Genomic DNA, 24,910 nt, shown 5'->3' with positions numbered 1-24,910 from the left:
CTTTATTTTCTTTTGTATTGGTCCTTAATGCTTAGGAAATTCTTTTGGAATATCAGCATATTTTAGTTATGCTAGAGAGAAGCATGGAAAATAATAATTTTTTCATATCTTAAAGGGGATAATCATAACCCTGGGAACAAGGCATGGTATTGAGGATAAATATAGTAACCCCCCCCCCCCACAAAAAAAACCCTGAATAAAAGGCAAAGTTCATGGGGTAGAGAGACAGGAATATCATAGAGCAGCTTTTCACCAGCATGAGTTTTTTTCTCTGAACCCTTCTACGGAAAACTTTGAAGGAGTCCATGTCGTATTTTATAAGGAAAGCTGTTTTGATTATATCAACCTATTCAGTTACCATCAGGTCCTGTTGGACATTCAAAGAATCTCATTTAGTATCTTTTATGAAGGAGAGATCTGAATCAAATGTCCCTACTAGCCTCAAACTTCAACATATTTGGCCCTGGTTGTCATTTATTTATTTATTCATTTATTTAAAATATTTACTCAATTCCTACTTTATGCTAGTTAATATATTAGGCACAAGGATACATCTAAAATGCCACCTTGTATGAATCTCCTATGCCTTTTCCTGGTCAGCCTTTCCTGACTTCACTTTCTACCCCATTTGTCTTGGATTCCATATCTCATTATTTTAGCCTCTTTCTTGCCAAAATCCTTAACTTGTTTTTGTTATTGTCCTGACTTTGTGTCCTCACAAAACCTCAAACCCCTGTTTTTCATATCTCCAACTGAGCTTTGCTGGAGAAAATAATCCACCTGTGCAGATTGGTGCCACTACAACTTTAAAGTCTTCCATTCCTGCTGGGCTCTCAATATTTTTGTTTCCTGAGTGTTGCTTTGCCTCCCACGGATTTGTCACCTCTCTTTCCCTGGGTGATGGAGCCGCAAAAGGATTACTCAAAGCCCATTTTTTTCTGAGCAGTGAGAGACCCCAAAGGGGTTAATTTCCCAGAACCCTTAAGAGTGAGGCATTCCTTCCCCAGGAAATTAATCCATGAATTGGGGTTCTCTCCCCACATTTATTTTCCAGTCCAGGAAGTTATAGAAAAAGAACATAGGTGTGGTAATAGTTTAACAATAGAGGCTGATAACAAGCAAAGTGACATTCCATAATGCAATTTGCAAAAGGTTAAGTTGATCCACCAACAAAACCTTGATCTTAGCAAACATTCTCTTTTCCTATAGAAGCTTCCCAGTATCTTTACATATCAATCAAATAACTTGTCTGTCCTTGAGCCAGCAACCTTGCTGTGTTACAATTCTTTATCTTACAACAGAGACTTTTAGCCTGGGGAAAGTTCCCTGTCTTTTGCAAGGTTAACATTTTTATATGTATTTTTAAGAAGTTAGGCTAAACCTGAAACTACAGGGAACTAGACTCTGAAATATATTTGCTTTATAAATGTAAGTATACTCTACACCTGACTTGGCTCTTTTACATTCTCTGCTATAAATATGTCAAACCATTTCCGTTCTCCTTAAACCTTTAGTCTTCCATATCCCTGCTCTATCTGAGCACTTCCTACTTTAAAGAGAAAATTGTAAGCTCCACAACTGTCTTCATTTCTTTTCCTGAGTGGATAAGATAGATCAAGGGTTTAAAATTAATTTTAAATTCAAATTCTCCCACCTACTGGGTGAAAAACTTTCTGAGGGGCCGACCCCGTGGCGCACTCGGGAGAGTGCGGCACTGGGAGCGCAGCGACGCTCCTGCCGCGGGTTCGGATCCTATATAGGAATGGCCGGTGTGCTCACTGGCTGAGTACCAGTCACAAAAAAGACAAAAAAAAAAAAAAAAAGAAAAAAAGAAAAACTTTCTGAGGATCAGTGACATCATCTGAATGGCACTTGTAAATGTCAATGGTTCTCTTCTTCCTCTCTTCCTCTTCCTAATTTTCCTCTTCCTTCACCTTATTTTTCCCTTTCCCTTCTTGATTTTAGTCAGTTTGGGCTGCTACAACAAATTGCCATAGACTGGATGGTTTAAACAACAAACATTTATTTCTCATAGTTTTGGAGGCTGAGAAGTCCAGGTTCAAGGTGCTGGCAGATCAGTCTGCTGAGGTCTCACTTCCTGGCTTGCAGATGACCATCTTTTTGTTGTATCCTCACAAGGTGGAGAGTAGAGAGAGGAAGCAAGCTCTCTCCTGTCTCTTCTTATAAGGGCACTAATTACATCATGAGGACTCTACCCTCATGACCTAGTTACCTCCCAAAGACTCTATCTCCTAATACCATCTCATTGGGGACTAGGGTTTCAACATATGAATTTTGGGGGGAATGCAAATATGTGTTTCATAACACTGCTGCTTCTAACATTCTATCCTTTACCTTCTCTCACAGGGGAAGATGTGTTGAAGTTAATCTCTTCAATTTGACTTTAGCTTCCATCCTTTGTGCCCTCTCAGGGACCTCACTTTTTCCTTTTTTCCCTTTCAATGTCTTTTTTATTGGTTCTTTTCATTAAGCATTTAAATATGTGTAAATCTTTTCTACGTAAAGCAGCATAAACTTTTCTCGAACCCCTGTGTAGTCTCTGTGTGGTCCACCAATGACCATCATTTCTGCATATTCTTCATACTTCTGAGTTGTATTTCTTTACTGTCTGCATTTAATAATATTTCTGGTGTGCTTATCATGTGTGAACCCTGGGCTAAGCACTTCTCGCTTTTCTTAAACACACTGTATTCTAGCTGCTGCTCATATATTCCACTGAAACTGTTCTTACCAAGGTATCCAGTGACCTAGGTTGCAAAATACATTGGACAAGTCTTAATACCAACTTATTTATTCTTTCAGCAACATAGGTCATTGGTGTTCTCTTTTTTAGTACAGCATTTATCTCCTCATATCAATGAAACCACTCTGTCCCAGGCTTTTCTTTTACCTTCTGGTCATTTTTCCTCTGACTGTTCTATGGGATTCCGATGCTTATTAATTAAATATGGTTAGTTCCTCAATTCTGTTTTTGCTCTCCTAATTTTTTTAATCTCCACTCTTTTCCTTAATGATTCCAACCACTGTCAAGGCTATGTTTCTTCTCTTCCATTTTTTCTTCTGGATTCTGACCCCTATGGTCAATGCCTGTTGGACACCTCCAGATGATACATTCATCTTAGATTCCTTACCCCAAACTAGAACCTAGAACCCAGCATTTCCTCTCTCAGGTCTCCTCTTTCTGGGTTTCTCAGCCAGAAACCTGACTGTTATCTTTGACTCCTATGTTTCCTTTACTTTCTGTATCCAGTCAATTACCAAACTGCCAAATATACCTTCCAAGCATGTCTGCAACATGCACATTCTGCCCCACTCCTCATCCCCTCAGCTGTTGTCCTAGTTCAGATCAATGTAATATCTACCCTAGATTGTCTAAGTGGGTACTAGGGACCTAAGTAGTTCCTTGGTTTATAGTATCCTGACCTAGATGCAGTATTTGTAATTCTACAAAGAGACCTAAATACATACTTGGCACTTAAGGGGTCATAATGCTTGAGCTAAACTAATTGCTGCCTTTTGGTTTGGAGAAAAAAGTATGCAGATTAAAGAATGCTACTTAAATGATACTGAGAGTTATTTTACAAAGCACTAGGAGAGGTCTTTAAAGGAAGACTGCTGTATACAGTTTACCAATTGTAATAAAGATGACAGTAGTTGTTATTAGTTATTTGAAAAGGCCATAAAGTTTAATAAGGGATCTACTTTTACTGGGGATTAAACAATATTAATTATCTATAAAATTACCATATTATCTAGCAATCTCACTACTGGGTATATATCCAAAGGATATGAAAACAGTATATCAAAGAGGTATCTATACTCCTATGTTAGTTACAGCATTATCCATGAATAGAATCAAACTAAGTGTCCATCAAAAGATGAATGGATAAAAAAATGTGGTATGTATACATGATGGAGTAGTATTCAGCCTTTAAAAAGAAGAAAATCTTGTCATTTGCAACAACAGTTGAGCCTGAAGGACATTATGTTATGTGAAATAAGCCAAGCATGAAAAACCAAACATTACATATGTGGAATATTGAATATGTGGATTCTAAAAAAGTTAAATGCATAGCAACAGAGAGTTGAATGGTGGTTACCAGAGGCTGGGGGTGGGGGATGGGGGAGGTGTAAGTTGAAGTGCAAAATGACAAACTTATATTAAGCCATATAAACACTATTTCAAAAGAAACAGCATAATGAGAAAAACATGAATTAGGAAAATGTGTTGTAATGTGAAACGTTCTCTATGGCCATTCCTGCGTCCGAGAAAAGGAACCGTCTGATAGAATCATATCAGAAACATTTCTGAACTGGGAAAAGCTGTTCTGGTGGAAAAGAGCAGAATCAAAAGAGATCACAACCAACCTGTTGTAGCAGAATTTTGAGTGTACCTAAATTAAGCATGAATTAGATTTGTGTGTTTATGCCCTGTGATCAAAACGACATTGCATATCTGTGCCTGTGCTCATGGTTCTTCCAACCTGGTTTACTGCACCTTCTCTCTATCTTCAGCTCAAATGCTCCCTCTTCTGTTTAAATTTGGCCTGGTTTCCCTTCCTGAAGACTATAAAATGTTTTGTCTGCTTAATAATAGCAGTACTGTGGAGTCCAAGCAAGACTATTTTGGTCACACTGTCCCTTCTGGGACTCCTCAGACTGCTTGACATGCCTTCCTTGTTCTAAGAGGTTCCCCTAATTTACTATGCTCAGGTTTGGGCCATAATCCCAAAAGACATAATCCCGAATGCCATAATCTTGAATGTTGAAATCCCAAAAGATCAAAATCCCTAATATCTAAAATTCTGAAATTCACAATCCTAAAAGATAAAAATCCCTAATGTTGAAATCCTGAAACCTGAATTTTGAAGAAGAAATGTCCTTTTCGTATATCAGCATTTGTGCAAGATAAAATTTCTTGAGATCTCAGTTCTTTGGGTGACTGAATATGTGGTAGTGATCTATGGCAGGTTTTGATCAATTTTGTCAAGACAGGTTGTGCCTTAAGGTATCTCAGATGACTGCAGTTATGAAGCTGAGCACACAATTGCCAATGATAGTGATACGCATTTATGCATTTCACTTTTGATCTATCGTTTTATTAATATGGTTTATCTGCTCATAACTGTTGTAACCACGTGACTATTATTAGTATACCTGAGTGTTTATGTTTGCAAAAACATGTATGTTATTATTGCCTATTTTATTGTGTAAAGTGGCCTATGAAGTGTTCTGTTGAGTTTTATGTTTCTCAAATAAATCTCCTTCTTAAAATGTAAAGAATTTATATTCTTTTTAATTCATTAAAAAACATCTAGATTAGTTTTTCCAGAATTATATTTTCGGGATTTCAATTTTGGGGGATGGTGATTTTAGGGATTTTAGACTTTAGGGGTTTTGATCTTTGAGAATTTCAACATTTGAGATTGTGGTGCTTGGGATTGTGTCATTTAGGATTATGATTGGCACCAATTGTATTCAGAATCTAGAGCTGCTAAGATAAGGGATTAGAGCATGACCCAATGAGAGCTATCTCTAGGCTGGTCAGGGGCCCATGAGGTAACCTAGAATGACTTATCTTCCCAACAGAGATCCCCAGTAATGCATGGTGCCTAGGCAATAATAATCATGGCTAACATCTGTTTAGTACTTACATCGGGCACTGCTTGTCCAATATAACAGTGTAAGCGGGGAGAACTGTTTTACTGACTGCTTGATAAATAGTGAAATGTTTCTAAACTGATTGGTAAACAGCTGCTGACAAGGGCTTCTTAACGGTCCCTTCCTGGCCCCCAAACTTCTCTTGTGTCCTATTGTTCCCCTGGGGCCCTTGGACCTCTCCATGACCCATCAGTTTAAGAGTTAAAGAGTTAATACCTGGCAGGGGTCCTCTAGGACCTTGTTCCAGTTTCCTAGCACCCCAGCACCCCTGCAGTGGTGAGGGGCATTCTGAAGAGCATTCCAGTCATTTTGAGACCTGGTTGTGTGGTAGTTGAGAAACTTTCTTTTCATCTCTACTCCCTACCTTATGTTTTAAATTAATTGCCAACATTTAACAATCATGAAATTTCATATAAAAATTTAGATTTCTGGTGTTCCTTGGAAATTTGTGAACCTGACAACACTGGGGCCACATTTTGAGGTGGCAGTGACTGGCTGGAGCCAAGTGTTGTCTCTTTCCTGGGAAGGGGTATCAACTCCTGTGGTCACCATCTATCCAGCCAATTGTGTTCTTTTTGTTATCTGCCTGGTACTTGAGTTTGCTTTCCTTGAACTAAGGTAACCTATGCATATATCTTTCTTTACAATATGGAATCCCCTAACTTCCATAACAACATTTTATTGCCTGTCTAGATTGTAAGATTCTTTGTGAATCACGTTTTTTGTTTTATTTATTTTGTGTGTCTTTGACTTTGCCTTATCTGTAGTAGGTTATATCCTCACTGTTTGGACTAATGAAGTTTAAGATGGTGTTGACATAAGTTAAGATGGGTTTAACCTTTATCCAGAATGTTATTAAAAAAAATACAATTGAAAAAGAATATATAATTGAGGAAGTCAAACAAGCTTTATGAGTTACACAGATAACGTTATGTAATAGAAATGAAATTCCATTTGGGTCAAGTGTCAGGCTATGGTGATGTGGGAAGCCCCCCAAATAAAAGACATGGATTTGAATTCCTATTCTTCCTTGCCAGTTATATGATCTTGAACAAATTATTTAACCCCTGTGGGTCTGTTTCTGCTCTAGCAAAATGTAGGTAATAATAAATGTTCCCTGGATGTTGTTGTATTAAATGAGATATGAAATATTGTTTGGTTATGACAATCTTTTAGAGTGTTAATATACTACTCACTACACATTATATTTACATTAGTGTTTATAGATGAGAACACCAAGGCCCTAGAAAGACTTGCTACTTAGTGGAAAAGTCAGAATTAGAACCCAAACCTCATGAATTTTGGCTAGTAGATTTTTTTTACTGAAACATCATTCACACTGTACCTAAGTGCAATCGAAAGATTAAGGAGAATAAAAATACTTTCCTGGAGGTGGGATAAACCAGGGATCTAATAAATTTGTTTCAGCAAAATATGTATGACTACTACAATTTATTTAAGTTTTCGGGCTCTTACTGATGAGATTTTTAGGTTAGTAACTAGGTAAATTGTCTTCATTTTTTTCTTAAGAAACTTTCCCTTTTGATCCAGTTTAGATGAGCACAGGTGAATGTTTTTTAAACAAACTTTCTCTACTTTCTCTGGGCTTGGGTCTTTGGCATTTGGGAGGCAGAATAGTGCTTTGAAAATCAGAAGACTTTTTGTAAACTGCATCTTCCATTCACTGTTGTGGCCTTCGGCAAATTACTCTGGGTTTCATTTTCCTCATTTTTGAAATGGAGATTCCATTACCTCAAGTGGTGTGCTGAGGAAATTGTGCCTGACAACGTGCTTAATTTTAGCACATGGTTATTCAATTGGTTTATTCAATTGCAGGTTAGAGTTTGAAGCTGGAAGGCATCATATGTTATCTCATCTGATTCCTTCAATCTATGTGTGAGGAGATCCCTAAGAGGGTCAAAGTAAGACAAATGTTATTCTGCTCAGACTCCTTTGACTTTTTTTTTTTTTTGGCCACTGGCAAGTACATCCAAACCCTTGGCCTTGATGTTACAGCACTGAACTCTAACCAGCTGAGCTAACTGGCCAGCCCTTCTTTGATATTTATATACCTAGACAAGTATTTCATTTTTTTAGACAAGACTTTTTAAAAGAGTGAGACATCTCTATATAAAAATATTTAACAAAAATAAAATTATACAATGTATATGTAATGTAAATGGTGAATATGTATAATAAGGCTTTATATCACTGCCAGATCCTACTAGAAGTGTATTGGGAAAATTTATGCAAAATTTAGATAACATCTTAAACTAAAAAAAGAAAAGAAAACTATATCACATAATAAGTACCATATGATACAAATATAAGATTATCTGAAGTATTACAGCACAGTGTGATAACACCAAGGTCAAGGGTTTGGATTCCCATACCTGCTAGCTGCCAAAAATAAAAAAAGAAAAAAGATTATCTGAAGCGAAGGAGACCATGATTTTTTAATAAGTAAAACTTTAAAAATCCAGAAAGACTTTGTCCTATGAAATATATCTTTGTTAATATAGTAACAATAGTAACAAGGCATTATAATTACATCTAAACACAAAAAAGTAAAAACCCTTTGTTTCCTCTTTTAGCCCTCAGAAGCTCAATTGGTTTTATGGATAAACTGTTACAGCTGTTCCCCAGCAACCACTCTGACATATATTTATATAACTTGCCCCCATATAGGGAACCTCTCAGAACTTGCTCTTCAAAAGGACAATAGCTCAAAACATTTAAAATGTAGTTTTTGACTATGACCCTGTCACTTTTTTCTCCTCTCAAACCACAATGAGGAGTTTACAGAAACAAAAACAAAAGCAAAAACAAAAACAAAAACAAAAATTTAAAAATGCCAGTGTCAGCTTTTAAAAAATTTTTATAGTTTTTCAGTGACAGCTTTTTTGTCCTAGGACCACAGGGGTAGTTCTGTCTACTATTCGTGCTGAGACACTGAAGCTTCCACCACCAGCTCCTGCTTCACTGCCAACTCTTGCTGGAAATAAATAACCTATCAAGGATTATAACTAGATTGTAAAAGTTAGGTTATTTTGTTTTAAATGTATCTCTTTAAATTTTCTCAAATGATAAAATTGTTCAAATACTCAAGCTATTTACACTTCACACATATAAAACACAGTCACAAAATAGCACTTTATGAATGTAGTTATTTTTGAAGCAAAGCAAATATTGATGCAATAAGGATGAGGGTAAGGAAAAAGAGAGAAGAGAGTCCAATTCTTCAGGTGCTTATGCCTTTGGTCAAAAAAGTTAGAAATCCTAAAAAACATAGAAATCATAAAAAGTGAATTTTCTAGCTCAAATGGATTTTGTAAAATTATTAGGAATAAATAATTTATTAAATATCCCAGAGTAAAATAAAAAGGTAGAAATCTTGAGTAGTTGAACAAGATCTTAATTTATTTAATGATATTTTTTGTACCACATATAGAAGGAGATAGAGAAAATTCAGCTTGTCGGCACAATGTTGAACATCTTAATTTTGAGTTATTGAAGTAGATGCAGAAATGACAAAACTTACCTGGTTATAAAAGTCTTCTATGCTCATTTTATAATTTAGCTATCCAATCATCTTACCTTTTTGACATGCAAAATCAGTAGTTTGCATGAGCTGTTATTTGGCTTTTTGTTTATTAATTGTTACAGGACACAAGAGATGAAGGTAATGAGATTGACGCCAGCAGGATGAGTAAATTAAGAAAGACAAGAAAGAAAGTCACTAAACCACGTGTTTGTTCAAGTGAAGTGGGAGAAATGGATATATCCAATTCAAACGGTATCTAACTATTCTGATCCCTTAAAAATGGTGTGTCCATGACAATCTCTATTTGGTCTTCCTTTTCATAAAATATTTTGTTTTCTTCTTTAGGAGAAGCAAAATAAATAAATAATAAATAAAAAGAAATTTATTCCTACACAGTTGACATAAAATATGGCAAATATAAGCTTACAAATGTGAAAATCACCAATAAGAATATTAGAATTAGGCGGGCTGGTTAACTCAGTTGGTTAGTGTGCAGTGTTATAACAGCAAGGTCAAAGATTCAGTTCCCCATACTGGCTAGCCAAAAAGAAAAAAAAAAAAATCAGAATTTAAAGGCATTTAGAAATAAGTTGAGAGGAAAGAGAAAGGAGAGAACAATACAGAAGACCATATGAATAGAAAGAGAAACACATTTCTGCTCTGAGAATGAATACAAAGATTATTACTGAGGATTTGAGAGGCATGAGAAAGGTATGGAACAATTTTTCATGCCCTGTGCTGTATTTCCAACCGGACTCTAATAGATCTGAACCAGTGCTGAACTGAGGAGTTCATCTGGGCAAAAGACTCAATCCTAGGAACAGTGGTGTTCCAAGGCAAGGGCAGTAGGAACTGCCAGCACCTGGTAACAATAAAAAGCAGTCAGACTTTTTGTAGATTTTATTATTGTTTTTAAATTCTCTACAGACAATGCACTCCCTTATGGCCTGCAACTAGAGCAAACCACTCCCATCACCCCACATTGGTATGTCATTGCCTAGGAACACACTGTTTTCTCAACTTTTTCTCTCCTTATTGAATTAAAAGACAGTTGAAAACAATGGCAACAAGTTTTAACATTTTTCCTATTTACTCCAGGAAGGATCAGAAACCAAATGGTGTGTCACAAATTGGGGGATACAAGCAAATCAGTCATGGGACCCGGCTCTGCTGAGACTCATCTGCCACCTGATGACAAGGACTCCCAGGATCAGACAATAGTGATAAAACCGTCATCCCCCAAAACACCAGTCAGTCCTCCTGGAGGTGAATTTTACCCAAACTCTGGTAAGGATTTACTGGTAAGGTTTTTGAAACAAAATGGTGTATGGTTCCAGACATTAATTCCAAGTTTGTGTTTGGATTAGAGATAATGTGATATTGTTGAGTAATGCTAGCCTGGGAGTCAGAACACTTAAAAGAATTTATACACCTATCATTTATACAGTGCCTTGCAGTTTTCTTGACCCTCTTGGTCTGCTCATCTGGAAAATGGAGGGGTTGCAATGGAAGATCTCTCAAGTCTTTTCTAAAACTGAAAGTCTGTTATTCAAAGTTTCTGGATTATTGATTGTGCTATTACTGTTTTGGTACATGAGTGTTTTGGTTAAAACTCTCTTGGATGCAAATGATAGAAACTAGTTAAAAAGAGGGAATCTACAATGAAATAGTTGAATGAACAACGTTTGGAAAAGTGGGAACACTCGTACAGCAGGGTGTGAAGTTAGAGGGTCAGCGTCCACCATGTTACCCTCATTTCTGACACCAATTGCAAGTTTTGGAGTTCTCCAAGTCTAGCCTTAGTTTTGAGAATTTGCTAGAAGGACTCATAGAACTCACTGAGAGCTGTTAATACTCGAAGTTGTGGTTTATAGCAGTGAAAGGATATAAGTTAAAATCAGCCATGGGGCAAAGTCCAGAAAAGTTCCAAGCACACAGTGTCCACTTGTGCTCTATCAGTGGAGGCAAGGACAGTGCTATTCTCTTGGAAGTGATGTGTGATAATATACATGGAGTGTTACCAATCAGGGAAGCTCACCTGAGTCTCAGCATCCAGAGTCTTTACTGGGGATCTGTGGTTGACTGGCCATGTGACTGACCTCAGTTTCCAGCCCTCTGGAGGTCAAGCTGATACTGCATGACTCAAAGTCCCCACTGTAAGTGATATTGTTAGACTTCCTGGCATGACCCAGAGCCCCGAAATAAAGACAGTCTTGTCAAGTAAGGCATTCCACGGGCCAAGAGTAAAGGCCAGACCTCTTTGTGGGCAAGGTTAAATTCTTTGCTACACCCAGGACCTAACCAGGAACTGGAGCCTGGGAAGTGAATACTATCAGGATTCCATAGGAATTAGTTTTCTTTTGCCACCATGACAAATTACCACAAATCTTTAAGAAAGCACAAAATGTGTTATCTCATAGTCTTGTACATCAGAAATCTGAGATGGCTCAGTTGGCTTCTCTGCTTCAGGTTTTGCAAGGCTGAAATCAAGTTTTGGCAATCTGGATTTTTATCTAGAGACTTTATGGAACGATATGCTTCCAAGTTTATTCAGATTGTTGAGAGAATCCAGTTCCTCATGGTTGTAGAACTGAGGTTCCTGTTTTCTTGCTGGCTATGAACTGGGGTAACAACCCCCAGAAGCCTCTCTCTGGTTCTTTATCTCAAAGACAGCAAAACCTCAGTTTCTTCTCATATTTGGAATCTCTTCGAATTCCCTTTCTTTCACATCTGCCTCCAGTTGGAGAAAGTTTTTTGCTCTTAAGGGCTCACCTGGATTATCCAAGATAATCTCCCTATTTTAAAGTCCATAACCTTTATCACACCAGCAAAGTCCCTTTGCCATGCAATTTAACATACTCACAGGTTCCACGGATTAGGATGTGGTGGACATCACTGGAGGGCCTTCCTGCCTACTATACCATCTCTCATCACTGAAATTCTCTGAGCTTTGGCTTCATGAATTTCTCCATGAAGTGAAGAACATGAGCATGGACAGCCTCTAAACAGCAAGAGCTGTTGACACAAATGCCCACAGGGACCATGCAGGTGATACAAATGAGAGGTGGGCTGGGGTTAGAAAATAGGGAGGGGCTCTGGTCATGAGAAATGAGAGCAGAGGTCAAACTCTGGCCTGAGAGCCAAATTCAGCCTGCTGAAAACTTTATGAAAATAAAATTTATGTTTTGTTTATACCTGCTTTTGTGCTAAAATGGCATAGTTGAGTAGTTCCAACAAATATCATGTGGCCTTCAAAGTTGCAAATATTTACTATTTACAGAAAACATTTGCTACCCCATGAACTAGAGGAGGAATGCCCTATCCATGCTATCTCAGAGCTCCAGCTAACAGTTGCATGAAAAAATATCCACCTGGTGTTGCCAGGTCTAGTTCTAGGAGAAGCTTGAACTCAAGATTCTTTACATGAAACTTTCTAATATTTAAGTATTGTCAACTAATTCAAAACAGTATCTGAACGCTGGGAAGACTAATCAGAAAACATCTGCTGGCCATATTGGCTCCTCCACAGTTTGTGACTTTTGTTTTATATATTCTAATTTCAGCCACAAAAGAAAAATAGAATTTACCATTTCTTAGTCTTAAGTAAAAAGTCAGAGGAAAGAACTTGTGTCATGAGCTCTCTTTGCACCATCCACCATGACTAGGGGTGTGGGTGCCATTATGGACTCAACTTGTTTAGTTCGGAAGCTCCTTCTTTGGCCCAGACTGGATTAAGTTTTCTACAGGCCCTAAATACCAAAAAGTTTATAATCCCCAGCAAACCACCAATGCATCATTTAAAAATAAATGTAAAAATTGACCTTCAAGATAAGTGTAAGAAATTTTGATATAGTATTTTCTTTTGTAATAACTACTCTGAGTTTTTCCAAAAATAATATTTTTTTCCTAAAGCAAAGCCCCTTTTCTCCCCTGCTTTTTTAATTGTTTTTGCTTTTGATCCTGCTTTGTACCTGGCCTTTTGGCCACCTTCTTTCCGACAGTGTCTCGGCTAACATGATGTGGCCAGAGGGTGGGGTCACATTTGCACTAACAGGGTGGCTCTCACAGTAGCTACTGGATGAAGGACAACAGGCCCTTGAAAAGGAGTGTGGCAGATCATCCCAGGCATGTAATAAGCTAAATGTGTTACCAAGTGTATTGTCAAATGAACTTTTCCCTTTATATAGATTAGTATTTCTGAAAGCCCAACTGCCGATAGAATCTGTGTTTTATAAGTGACCATAGTTTGTTTTCTATAACTAAAATATGTCCGTACTGTCACTGAAAAAGGACATTTCCCCAAGGACTTCTAGTTGCTATAGAGCTTTGAATTAAAAAAAAGAAAATGTAATTTAAAAAATTTTTTTCCTAAATATCCACAGCAGTAAAACTTCCTCTGTAAAAGCACATTGATTTAATTTATTAGTCCTCCGAGGGGATAGGAAAGAACACTTCCCCGGAAGCACACTGTAAGAAAAACAAATGAGTCCCTGAACTGGCAATTATCTGCCTGCTATTCATCATGTGCAGCTGGGAAAGGCTGACCAAAAGGTTTAATTGTAAGTAACAAATATAATTTATTTGAAGAAAAGAAACTTAGACTATCATGCAGCGATATTAGTTGATGCCTTGAAAATGAAATTAGGTTGGATCGGGTTGGATATTGGTGAAAGAATTTAACTTTTAAATGAAAAATTGAAATATGAAAATATATGATTTCAATTTTTACTTACTAATTTATACAAGGTCAAATGACACAGGACATATTAATTTATTCTTTTATTTATTTATTCACTTACACAGTCACTTATTAAAGGAATATTTATGGGGTGCCTATCATATGCCTGCACTGCTACAGGTTCTATGGATACAGGAGCAAGTAAAACTATGCCCCTGCTCTCACGGAGCCAATGTCATTACACATTGTGGCAGCAGGTGGCAATAAGGACTCTGAGGAAAATGGAAATACCATGATATACTGTTAGGGGATGAATTGTGTCTCCCCCAAATTCTTTTTTATTTTTTTTTAAATGGAGTATGGAGTTATATTTTAATACATGTATACAGTATACAGTATGTAATGACCAAATCAGGATAGTTAGCAAATTCATCATTGCAAAAGTTTATCATTTCTTTGTGATGAGAACATTTAATCCTCTTTCTTCTAGCCATCAGAAAACATGAAATAAATTATTGTTAGTTATAAATGCCTAGCACTGCTGTAAACCATGACAACTTATTTTTCCTATTTATCTGTAATTTTGTGTCTGTTAACCAACCTCTCATTACCCCACTTCCCATCCTCTTCTCAGCCTCTAGTAACCACAGTTCTACTCTCTACTGCTGAAAGTTCAACTGATTATTTTTAGCTCTCACCTATGAGTGAGAATGTGGTATTTATCTTTCTGTGTCTTATTTCACTTAACATAATATCTTCGAGGCTTATCCATGTTGCTGCAAATGACAGGATTTCATTCTTTTTGATGGCTGAGTAGTATTCCATGTGTGTGTATACCACATTTTCTTTATTCATTCATCTATTGATGGACACCTTGGTTGAGTCCATATCTTGGCTATTGTGAGTAGTGCTGCAATAAACATGAGGGTGCAGATAGCTCTTTGGTAGGCTAATTTCCTCTCCCTTGGATAAATACCCAGCAGTAGATTTGCTAGATCATATGGTAGCTCCATTTTTAGTTTTTTGAGGAACCTCCACACAGTTTTCTGTGATGGCTGTGCTAATTTTACATTCCTACTAACAGTGTGCAAGGATTCCGTTTTCTCCACATCCTCACCAACACTTAACTTTCACCTTTTTGATGGTAGTCATATATGTGGCCTACAAGAAATTCTCTTTAAAATTCTGATGTTGAAGTCCTAACTGTCAGTACCTCAGAATGTGACTGAATTTGTAGATAGGGTCTTTAAAGAGGTAATTAAGATTAATTGAGGTCATTTCGGTGGGCTCTAATGTGACTGAGGTCCTCATAAGTAGAGGAGTTGGTAGACAGACAAGCACGGGGAAGATCTGGTGAAGATACTGGGAGTAGATGGCTGTCTACAAGCACGGAGAGAGGCCTCAGGAGAAACAATCTTGTTGACACACCTGATCTTGAATTTCCAGCCTCCAGAAGTGTGAGGATCTATGTTTCTGCTTAAGCCACCTGGTCTGGGATATTTCTTATGACAGCCATGGCAAATTAATACATAGACTCACTGTCCAGCCACAGTGGAACTTAGAGATCTTGAAGTGAATCAGGGTTTTGACCTGCCCACATTGTGATATAGTCTAACGTAATTCATTCTCCAGGTGATTACGTTTTATTTTTTTCAGCACTTTCACCACGTGAAATCATCCCACCTTTGCATTTGATGACATGTTTGTTGTCTGTAGTTCCCCCACTCTATGAGGGCAGAGCTTTTTCTAGCTGCTTCCTAGATATTGGTCCAGTGTGAATAGGGTGTGGTAATAAAAACAAATCTATATTGAGTGTGTAAATGTTTTTCTTATTTTGAAATAATATGTATTTATTGTAGAAAAGTTAGAGGATGCAGACAAAGCAAACAACTAATACGATTAACTGTGATCCTATTACTAGTGAACCAATAAAATTACCTTTTTCCTTTTATAGGAGATGCATTCTTTATAGCTTACATGTAATTACTTATTATGTTTTGAATGCCAATTATCTGAAAATTTCCATATTTTAAAATGCCTATAAATTATATTTATTTAAAGAGCATTATTCAACTGGGGCTGAACACCCAATATTTCAGAATAGGTTGGGAACACAGCAACTGCTAATTTAGCATGAAACATTCTAATTGCTTCAGCTTAATTGTTTGTGTTAAATGGAAGGTAGTTATAAAGCCTCAGGAGCCTCAGAGTAGCCAAACGTATCAGTGACAGGAAATTATCTCTAATATATTTGCGTAGGTGGAACCAGTAATTTGTTTTCCTCATGCTTCATATACTTAAAATCTACTTAATGTATGTTTTTAAACTGTCAATCTTTATGCTTATTTTTAAAGCCCAATTATGTCTTGAAAAAATACTCATGTATCACTTTAAAATTATAGCTGCTCATTGTCAGTGATGTGACAGATTGATGAGTGTTTGGATGCAGACAGGATCATGGTACCATTTTTCTAGAGTTAGAGTAATTGTGCTCACTTTATGCTTTTAAGGAACACTTATATGGTGCTTACTGTCTGCCAGTAACCGTTAAACAACTTGTTTAATCCCCATAACAAACCTATGAAGTAGGTAATATTTTATCCGTGAGAAAGCAGAGGCACAGAGAAGATAAGAAGGATTTGAAAGGAGGCAGATGGGTGTAAGTGTTTGTATGGAACCACTATACCCTGCTGCCTCTCCTGAAAGTTTGGACAGTACCTAACACTTATAATGTGTACTATGTGCATGGCCCTTCCGTGTGCTATAGATATATTCGTTCATTTTGGGATATTAAGCCGCCCACCAAGAGTTGAGAAGTTCAGATTCTAGTTTTGATTTTGGCAATTAACTGATAGTGGGACTTCATTGTACCTCTCTGGCACTCAAGCTAACAAGTTGGTCAGATTAGATGATTTATCTCCCAAGTCTTCTAGCTCTAAAGTTTTAGAATTTGCAGACTATCTTAAAAGTCTCAAAAAAGAACTTTAAAAAAATGTTTCTAATTTTAAAATTGGGTGTTTGAGTCCAGCTTTTTATTTCCTACACTCTCATTCTTGAAAAACACTTCTGTTTGCTTATTTAAACAAATTGAGATGTAGATTTCTTAGATTCAGATGCCATTATAAAGAAAAAAAAGCATTTTGGGAAAAAAACAAACAAACCCAAAACATAAAACCACCAAAACAAAACAAAACCACAGAAAATAAACAAACCAAACAAAGTAATTTTACCTTCATTTGTATAGAAACTTTTAATTTAGGTATTAGCAGTTAGTTCAAGAAGTCCAGAATCTTTTCCTTTCTTTCTTTTTTATTGAAATGTATCAATTATACATATTTTTGGGATAGAGAGTTGTAGTTCAATACATTTATACAATGAGTGATGATCAAATCAGGGTAGTGAGCATATTCATCATTACAAAACTTAATTGTTTCTTTGTGATGAGGACATTCAATCTCCTCTCTTCTAGCCTTTTGATAATATGCAGTAAGTTATTGTTAATTATCGATGCCTAGCTTGACTAGACACCGATAGAACTTATTTTTTCTACCCAGTTGTTTTGTATCCATTAACCAACCTCTCACTATTCCCCTTCCCCCTTCCCTTTTCCTGCCTCTAGTAACCACAGTTCTAGTCTCTTCTTCCGAAAGCTCAACTAATTATTATTATTGTTTGTTTATTATTTGTTTGTTTGTTTGTCTTTAGTTCCCACTTATGAGTGAGAACTTGGGGTATTTCTCTTTATGTGCCTGGCTTATTTCATTTAACATAATTTTCTCTAAGTGCATTCACACTGCTATGAATGGCAGAATTTCACTCTTTTTTATGGCTGAGTATTATTCCATTGCACATATATAACACATTACCTTTATCTAGTCATTTGTCAATGGACATTTAGGTTGGTTCCATATTTTGACTGTTGTGGATACAGCTGCAATAAACATGGTAGTGCAGATATCCCTTTGACATGATGATTTTTATTCCCTTGGGTATCCAAAATCTTTTCAATGATAGTTATCTATATATAGACTTTTATGGTGCCAAAGCTGTTATGCAAGTACATTCTAATTATCATAAGTAAAGAGATTTTTGGTAAGCACCTACATATGGTATTTCTATACTTATGCAAATAATGCTAACTTTAACATAGTACCAACTGATAAACAATCTCTTAGGATGTTTAAACACAATGTTCTTGGAAAGATGGTAAAGGCAGGCTAAGAAATGTAAAATCTTCAACTCTAAGCCAATGACATGGTAAACATATGATGCTTTTATTCATAGTCATAATGACTAATTCACTACTCTCTAGTTTCCTTTTGCTTCTCAGTTCATCATGATCTAGTGACTTAGAACCATTCTTTATTTTACAGATCACACCAGGGACAGCACTGAAATTCTGACTCCACCTCAACTCTCTTCTAGAATGAAATATATTAAACAAGAGATGGCGAAAAATCACCTCCAATTTGTGCGATTTGAAGCAACAGACCTCCATGGTGTGTCCAGGTCTAAGAGTATCCCTGCACACTTTTTTCAAGTGAGTTTTACACATAGCTATGATTGAATGTAATTTCACAACCGTTAGCAAGCAAATGGCCCTTATTACTCTTCCCTATTTTCTTGTAATCTGTATAGCAATTCAAACTGAAAACCAGTAATTTACTTTGTTTCTTCCTTTGTCCCTCCCCAAACACATTATTGCTCCCCAAGGAGTTGCACATATACTTTCAGCTCTCAAACAGCAATTTCTTTACCCAATAGAAATGTAAAACCAATTAAGACTGGTAATTTTAGTTCTTCTGCCTTGAATAATTTTCCTTCACAGAATTATGTTTTCTCCCTTACTGCAATTATGAAGATTATATTTTATTTGACATGAGAAAATTGCAACAGAGGACCCAAGAGCAAATATAAAAGGGAAAAAAACGATTAAATAGAAAGAATTTGCTAGATAAAAAGTGTATCCCTTTCAGCTCCTAATTCTGATATGAAAATGCTCCATTGTTATTGGATGACTTAATATTATTAAATTCTCAGAAATGGTGACATTAAGGAACATTGTATTTTTAGTTATGTTTTGAGACTTTCTGAGATATTTTGGTCAGTGATATTTTTGTCATATTATATTTTTTGTCATGTTATATTTTTGTTGTGTTATATTTTGAGATATTTTTGTCATGTGTTTATTTTGACGACTGATTTGTTGTGTTATTTAAATATCAAATTTCTCATGAAGGGACATCAGTCCTTTCTAATGAAGAAAGTATAAAAGTTAAGCATCCTCTATGTTTAACTATTTGAAAAAAAAATATTTTTATCACATTAATATCAAATAGTACCTTTTAAAATTTTCTTTATGTTGGGAAAAACTGGACATCTTCAAAACTCTTTTTAAAGAATTTTAACAGATTCAAATTTTTTCTTAAGAAATTTTTTAGACCTGCCCTCAGATATTGTTTCCTCTTCATCCAGGCAAGAACACATATTGGTTAATTTTGATAACAAAAATATGGAATCTCCTGTGGACAGGCCCAGAATATAATTCACATGAATCTTTTTCGATCAATAAGAAAACATAACTGACACTTCAGGCACTTGTCAGAGACCTCAATATAAAACTGTTTGCTATTCAGTTTTTGTCACATTTTAATCATTTATTCCATTAATAACATCTAAAAGCTACATATTTAGAACATTGCTCTAGTTTATCAATGGAACCCCTTTCAAAAACATAACTTAATATGCTGATTACATTTGATGAGGATTGATATAATTAGCATAATGAGAAAATTACTGTTTTTTTTTTTGAACTGGTATTTAAAATATTTTGCATTATTTTGTTCAATATCTCACATATAAGAACCAGCTTTTTTCCTGAAGTTTAATTAGAGAAAGTTTATTTATTATGACAATTTTGATATGACTCATCATATATACTTTTAATGGCTAGATCTATTCTTAGTCCCAGTTTTCTGATAACTCACTTTCTCATTTTATTACTTGGTTATTGTTATTTTATTCTCATTTAGTGATCTTAAAATATCTATTTTTTTTTCCATCCAGGTTATTGTGAATGGTAGTATTTTGCTCTTTTTTTATAGCAGAGTAGTATTCCATTGTGCAGATATACCAGTTTCCTTATCCACTCATCAGATGGTGGACATTTGGGCTGGTTCCAGCTCTTGGCTATTGTAAATAAAGCTGCAATAAACATTGGAGTACAGGTATCCCTTTGGCAGGATGATTTCCATTCCTCTGGGTATATTCCCAGCAGTGGAATCACTGGGTCGTATGGTAGATCTATCTGTAATTGTTTGAGGAACCTCCACACCATTTTCCCTAAGGGCTGCACCAATTTGCATCCCTATAAACAGTGTAGGAGAGTTCCTTTTTCTCCACAACCTCTCCAGCATTTATCATTCTCAGTCTTTTGGATGTTAGCCATCCTAACTGGAGTGAGATGGTATCTCAAAGTGCTCTTGATTTGCATTGCCCAGATGCTGAGTGATGTTGCGCATTTTTTCATGTGTCTGTTGGTCATTCATATATCTTCCTTTGAGAAATATCTTCCTTTGAGAAATGACTATTCAGCTCCTTTGACCATTTTTTAATTAGTTTATTTGTTTTTTTGCTGTAAAGTTGTTTGAATTCCTTGTATATTCTGGATATTAATCCTTTGTCAGATGTATATTCTGCAAATATTTTTTCCCACTGTGTTGGTTGTCTTTTTACTCTGTTGATTGTTTCTTTTTCTTTGCAGAAGCTTTTTAGTTTGATATAATCCAACTTGTTTATTTTTCCTTTAGTTGCCTGTGCATTTTGGGTCCTATTCATGAAGTGTGTACCCAATCCTACTTCCTGGAGTGTTTCTCCTATGTTTTATTTAAGGAGTTTTATTGTTTCAGGATGTATATTTAATTCTTTAATCCATTTTGAGTTGATTTTGGTATATGGTGAAGGGTATGGGTCAAGTTTCATTCTCCTACATATGAGTATGCAGTTTTCCCAGCACCACTTGTTGAAAAGGCAGTCTCTTCCCCAGTAGATTTGCTGCCTTTGTCAAAGATCAGATGGACTTAGAGAAAGATTACATTAAGTGAAACAAGTCAGGCACAGAAAGAGAAATACCGCATGTTCTCAGTTATTTGTGAGAGCTAAAAATAAATAAATAAATAAACATACAAACAAATAAAATTGGGGGGAAGAAGACAGAATAACCACAAAAATTCCTTGCACTATTTAAGTCAAGTGAACAGATATGATGGGGGGTGGGGAGGGGGTGGAGAGGAACAGGTTTGAAGGGGCATGAAAATCAACTACAGTGTATTTTGAGAAGTAAAATAAAAAAATCTTTTCTTTTTTTAAACAAAACACTTTAAATTCATTTTCGAACTTGTGAAGGTGTAAATCATAAGGAGTATTTGCATTGTGAATATTTGTAACTACAGATTAATTAATTAATTTTGGAAAATTCATAATATATAGACAATAAAAATAGGTTTATCTGTGCAAACCAATCTAAACAACATGTGCTTGTGTTATGTATGTGTGTGTATACAATTCTATCTGGGAAATTCATTAAACAAAGAGTGGAGTCAATACTTTGAGTCTGCCCATGGCTTAATAAAAAGTAATTTTCATTTTTATAAAAATAATTTTAAGACTTTTTTCTGTTTGTTGAAAATAAAATATCAATTTGAAAATTATTAAGTTCTACCATGAAGGTATATAAGAAATAATATAATCCATCTTCTTCCCTTACAGATAAGGAAAATGAGGCCCAGAAAAGTTAAAGAAAACTTCCTTAAAATTATGCAGACAGTTAATGGCAGAGCTGGGACATTAGTCTGTGTCACCTTATTTCTAGTTCAGAGCTTTTCTTTTCTTTTCTTTTTTATTGCATCAACTGTCTTCAGCTCAGCTTTAATATTTCTCTTTATTCTTCATCTGAACTAAGTGCTCTTTCTTATTAAATCGAAAAAATATTGATTTTTAGAAAACAAACCATCTACTAAGAATAGAGAAAAAGACTACTACATAATTGGAAAAGGCCAAATAGAGAACATATGATAAAACAGTGTCTACTCTTTTTTAGAGAACTTACTATGTGGCTGGCACTGGTCAAATGTGTGGGAGACTTTTTCCATATGACTTTACATGTGTCCAATATTTCCATAAGGCTTTACCTTTTGTAAAATGATTTTCTTTTTCATTATACCTTTTATAAATAAGCTATTTTCAGATCTAAGAGTGTATACTGCCTTCAAGGCTTAAAATATTGAGTTATTTATAAAGTTACCTTTGGGGGTTTTATTTTAAGATATTTAAAATTTATCTGCCATCAATTTAGTGTTAATCAACAGATGTTAAACACATTTTTTTTTTTTTTACTAGGAAGGTTCTTTTTCAACTCTTGTTTGTTTTCAAGTTTTCAAAATCTAATTATTTTATCCTTTTCCTTCTTTAGGAAAAAGTGATCCATGGCGTTTACATGCCCCGAGGTTATCTTGAATTGATACCGAATCCTAAGGACGATGAAGTGAATCACATAAGAGCCACATGTTTTAATAGTGACATAGTCCTGATGCCAGAGTTATCGACCTTTAGAGTTTTGCCGTGGGCTGAGAGAACTGCAAGAGTGATATGTGATACCTTCACTGTGACTGGCGAGCCTCTGTTAACTTCCCCAAGGTACATTGCAAAGAGGCAGCTGAGTCAGCTGCAGGACTTTGGCTTTTCCTTTCTCTCTGCCTTCATCTATGATTTTTGCATTTTTGGTGTGCCTGAAATTATCAATTCGAAGACCTTGTCTTTTCCTGCTTCAACACTACTAAATAATCATGACCAGCCCTTCATGCAGGAACTCGTTGATGGCTTGTATCACACTGGAGCCAATGTTGAAAGTTTTTCCTCCTCTACCAGGCCTGGTCAGATGGAAATCTGTTTTCTGCCTGAATTTGGCATCAGTTCAGCTGATAATGCATTTACCCTCAGAACAGGTGTCAAAGAAGTGGCAAGGAAATATAATTACATTGCCAGCTTTTTCATTGGGACTGGATTCTGCAATTCAGGAATTTTGTCACATAGTCTCTGGGATGTCGATGGGAAGAAAAACATGTTCTCCAGCAGTTGTGGAATTGAGCAGCTCACAATCACTGGTAAAAAATGGTTGGCAGGACTGTTGAAACACTCTGCTGCTCTCAGCTGCCTGATGGCGCCTGCTGTTAGCTGCCGAAAGCGTTATTCCAAGGAGAGTAAAGACCTGAAGGAGAGTGTGCCTACGACATGGGGATACAATGATAACAGCTGTGCTTTTAATATCAAGTGTCATGGTGAGAAAGGCACCCGGATAGAAAATAAACTAGGCTCAGCAACAGCAAACCCTTACCTGGTGCTGGCTGCGACTGTTGCTGCAGGCTTAGATGGACTTCAAAGCAGTGATGAGGTCTTGGCTGGTCCAGATGAGAGCACGGACCTTTATAAATCAAAACCTTCCGAGATCCCTTTGAAACTGGAAGATGCCCTTGTGGCACTGGAGGAAGATCAGTGTCTCAGACAGGCTCTAGGAGAAACTTTTATTCGATATTTTGTTGCCATGAAGAAATATGAGTTGGAAAATGAAGAAACAGATGCTGAAAGAAATAAATTCTTAGAGTATTTTATTTAGAATAGATCTCTTAACTATTCCTTTAGAGATATGATTTTCACTTAAGTAGCTAATCTACCAGAAAGAAAAGATAGAACTTTTGTAATTAACAAGAACAACAACAACGATGATGACTACAGATGCTTTTGCTCTTTTTTGTCCCCATGGAATATTTGACAGATGAAGTGGGGCTGTTGAGAGGATTCTGATAACAGAAACAAACAATAAAGTTGTAGTGAAGCTATAATATGCAAACTTACCAGATCTTGTCAGTCATCATTTCCTCTGTGTATGTTGACCTACATAGGAATATTCAGTTTCTTTCAGGCAATAAATATATTCACACATAAAAAAAAAAAGACTTAAACATTAGAAAGCAAAACTTTAATGACTAAAGGAAAGAAACAAGGAATAATTTTAATTACACACACAAGTTGTGACTGCCAGAAAGACAAAAATACTAATATAATCTCACCAATCAAGACATAGTGAAGATTTAGTTAGCAAGCATCATTATGCTCTTTATAAATAAGTTAAACAAGTTTAGCAAAAACATGTCATGATGACAAGTCTGCAGAAGTTTTTCTGTCAGTCTGTTCTCTTTTCACTCTCTCCAGTAGCTCCTCAAAGGCGTAGGAACTTCAAGGTTATCACATCCCCAAGAAACAAATCCATAAGAAATAGAACTAGGGCTGGGAACAATGAGGTCAGATTTCAAAACTAGTCTTTCTTTAAACAATGCCTCATATAGAAGACGAATTACATTAAATGTACGTTGAATGGGGTATGTGTGTGGAGGTGGATGGGCTCTTCCTGCTTTGCTCAGTTCTTTGAAACTAGAAGTCCCTTTGAAGTTTCTAGTGCTCTGTGGAGTGTGAAAACAACTGCCTAGCCAACCAGGGCTATGTTTGCAGCTTAAATTTAAGGTACTGATTCTGCTGCCCACAGAAATTGGTATTTTCCCAGAGCATATTAACTGTTCCAGGCCTTTTTGAATGAGTTAATATTTCAACTACTACTAAAGTTTGGCTTCTTTTTAGGAAGAAGTCAAAATCCACTTACTGGCAAATGAAAACACTGTTCTACTGCTTAGGATCAAAGAGTTTTTACGTTCAGTTAAACCTGACTGTGGTCTCAATTTAGATAGCAAACACACAAGCAGAGGATTAAAATTTGGCTCAGATCCTCCTATTAAGATTCTTCATACTCAGTAGCTTAAATAGTGAAAGTGGATCTGTCCTTCACTAACTGCTCCCCTCTTTTCTCCTTTGTGCAGGAAGAGTGCGTTTGGATACATAAGAATAAAGATCTTGGGTGCATTAAAGGGTAGGGAGAAAGGTAATATAGGGTGGTTGGG

At 36.1% G+C, this 24,910-nt stretch overlaps 1 protein-coding gene across 1 annotated transcript in view; it reads left to right on the top strand.

Annotated features, from left to right (window-relative positions):
• The window catches only part of LGSN (lengsin, lens protein with glutamine synthetase domain), a 29,489-nt gene extending 5,915 nt beyond the window's left edge, over positions 1-23,574 (top strand). Inside the window, exons 3-6 of the mRNA XM_063098321.1 lie at positions 9,349-9,478; positions 10,325-10,513; positions 18,278-18,444; positions 22,375-23,574. Of these exons, the coding sequence (XP_062954391.1) occupies positions 9,349-9,478; positions 10,325-10,513; positions 18,278-18,444; positions 22,375-23,574 (1,686 nt within the window). The remainder of the gene's footprint in view (positions 1-9,348; positions 9,479-10,324; positions 10,514-18,277; positions 18,445-22,374) is intronic.
• The last annotated feature ends 1,336 nt before the right edge of the window (positions 23,575-24,910 follow it).

This window comes from Cynocephalus volans, chromosome 5 (assembly GCF_027409185.1).
Source record: "Cynocephalus volans isolate mCynVol1 chromosome 5, mCynVol1.pri, whole genome shotgun sequence".
NCBI lineage: Eukaryota > Metazoa > Chordata > Mammalia > Dermoptera > Cynocephalidae > Cynocephalus > Cynocephalus volans.
The sequence above is the reverse complement of the archived record's forward strand: the minus strand, read 5'-3'. Positions and strand labels throughout refer to the sequence as shown.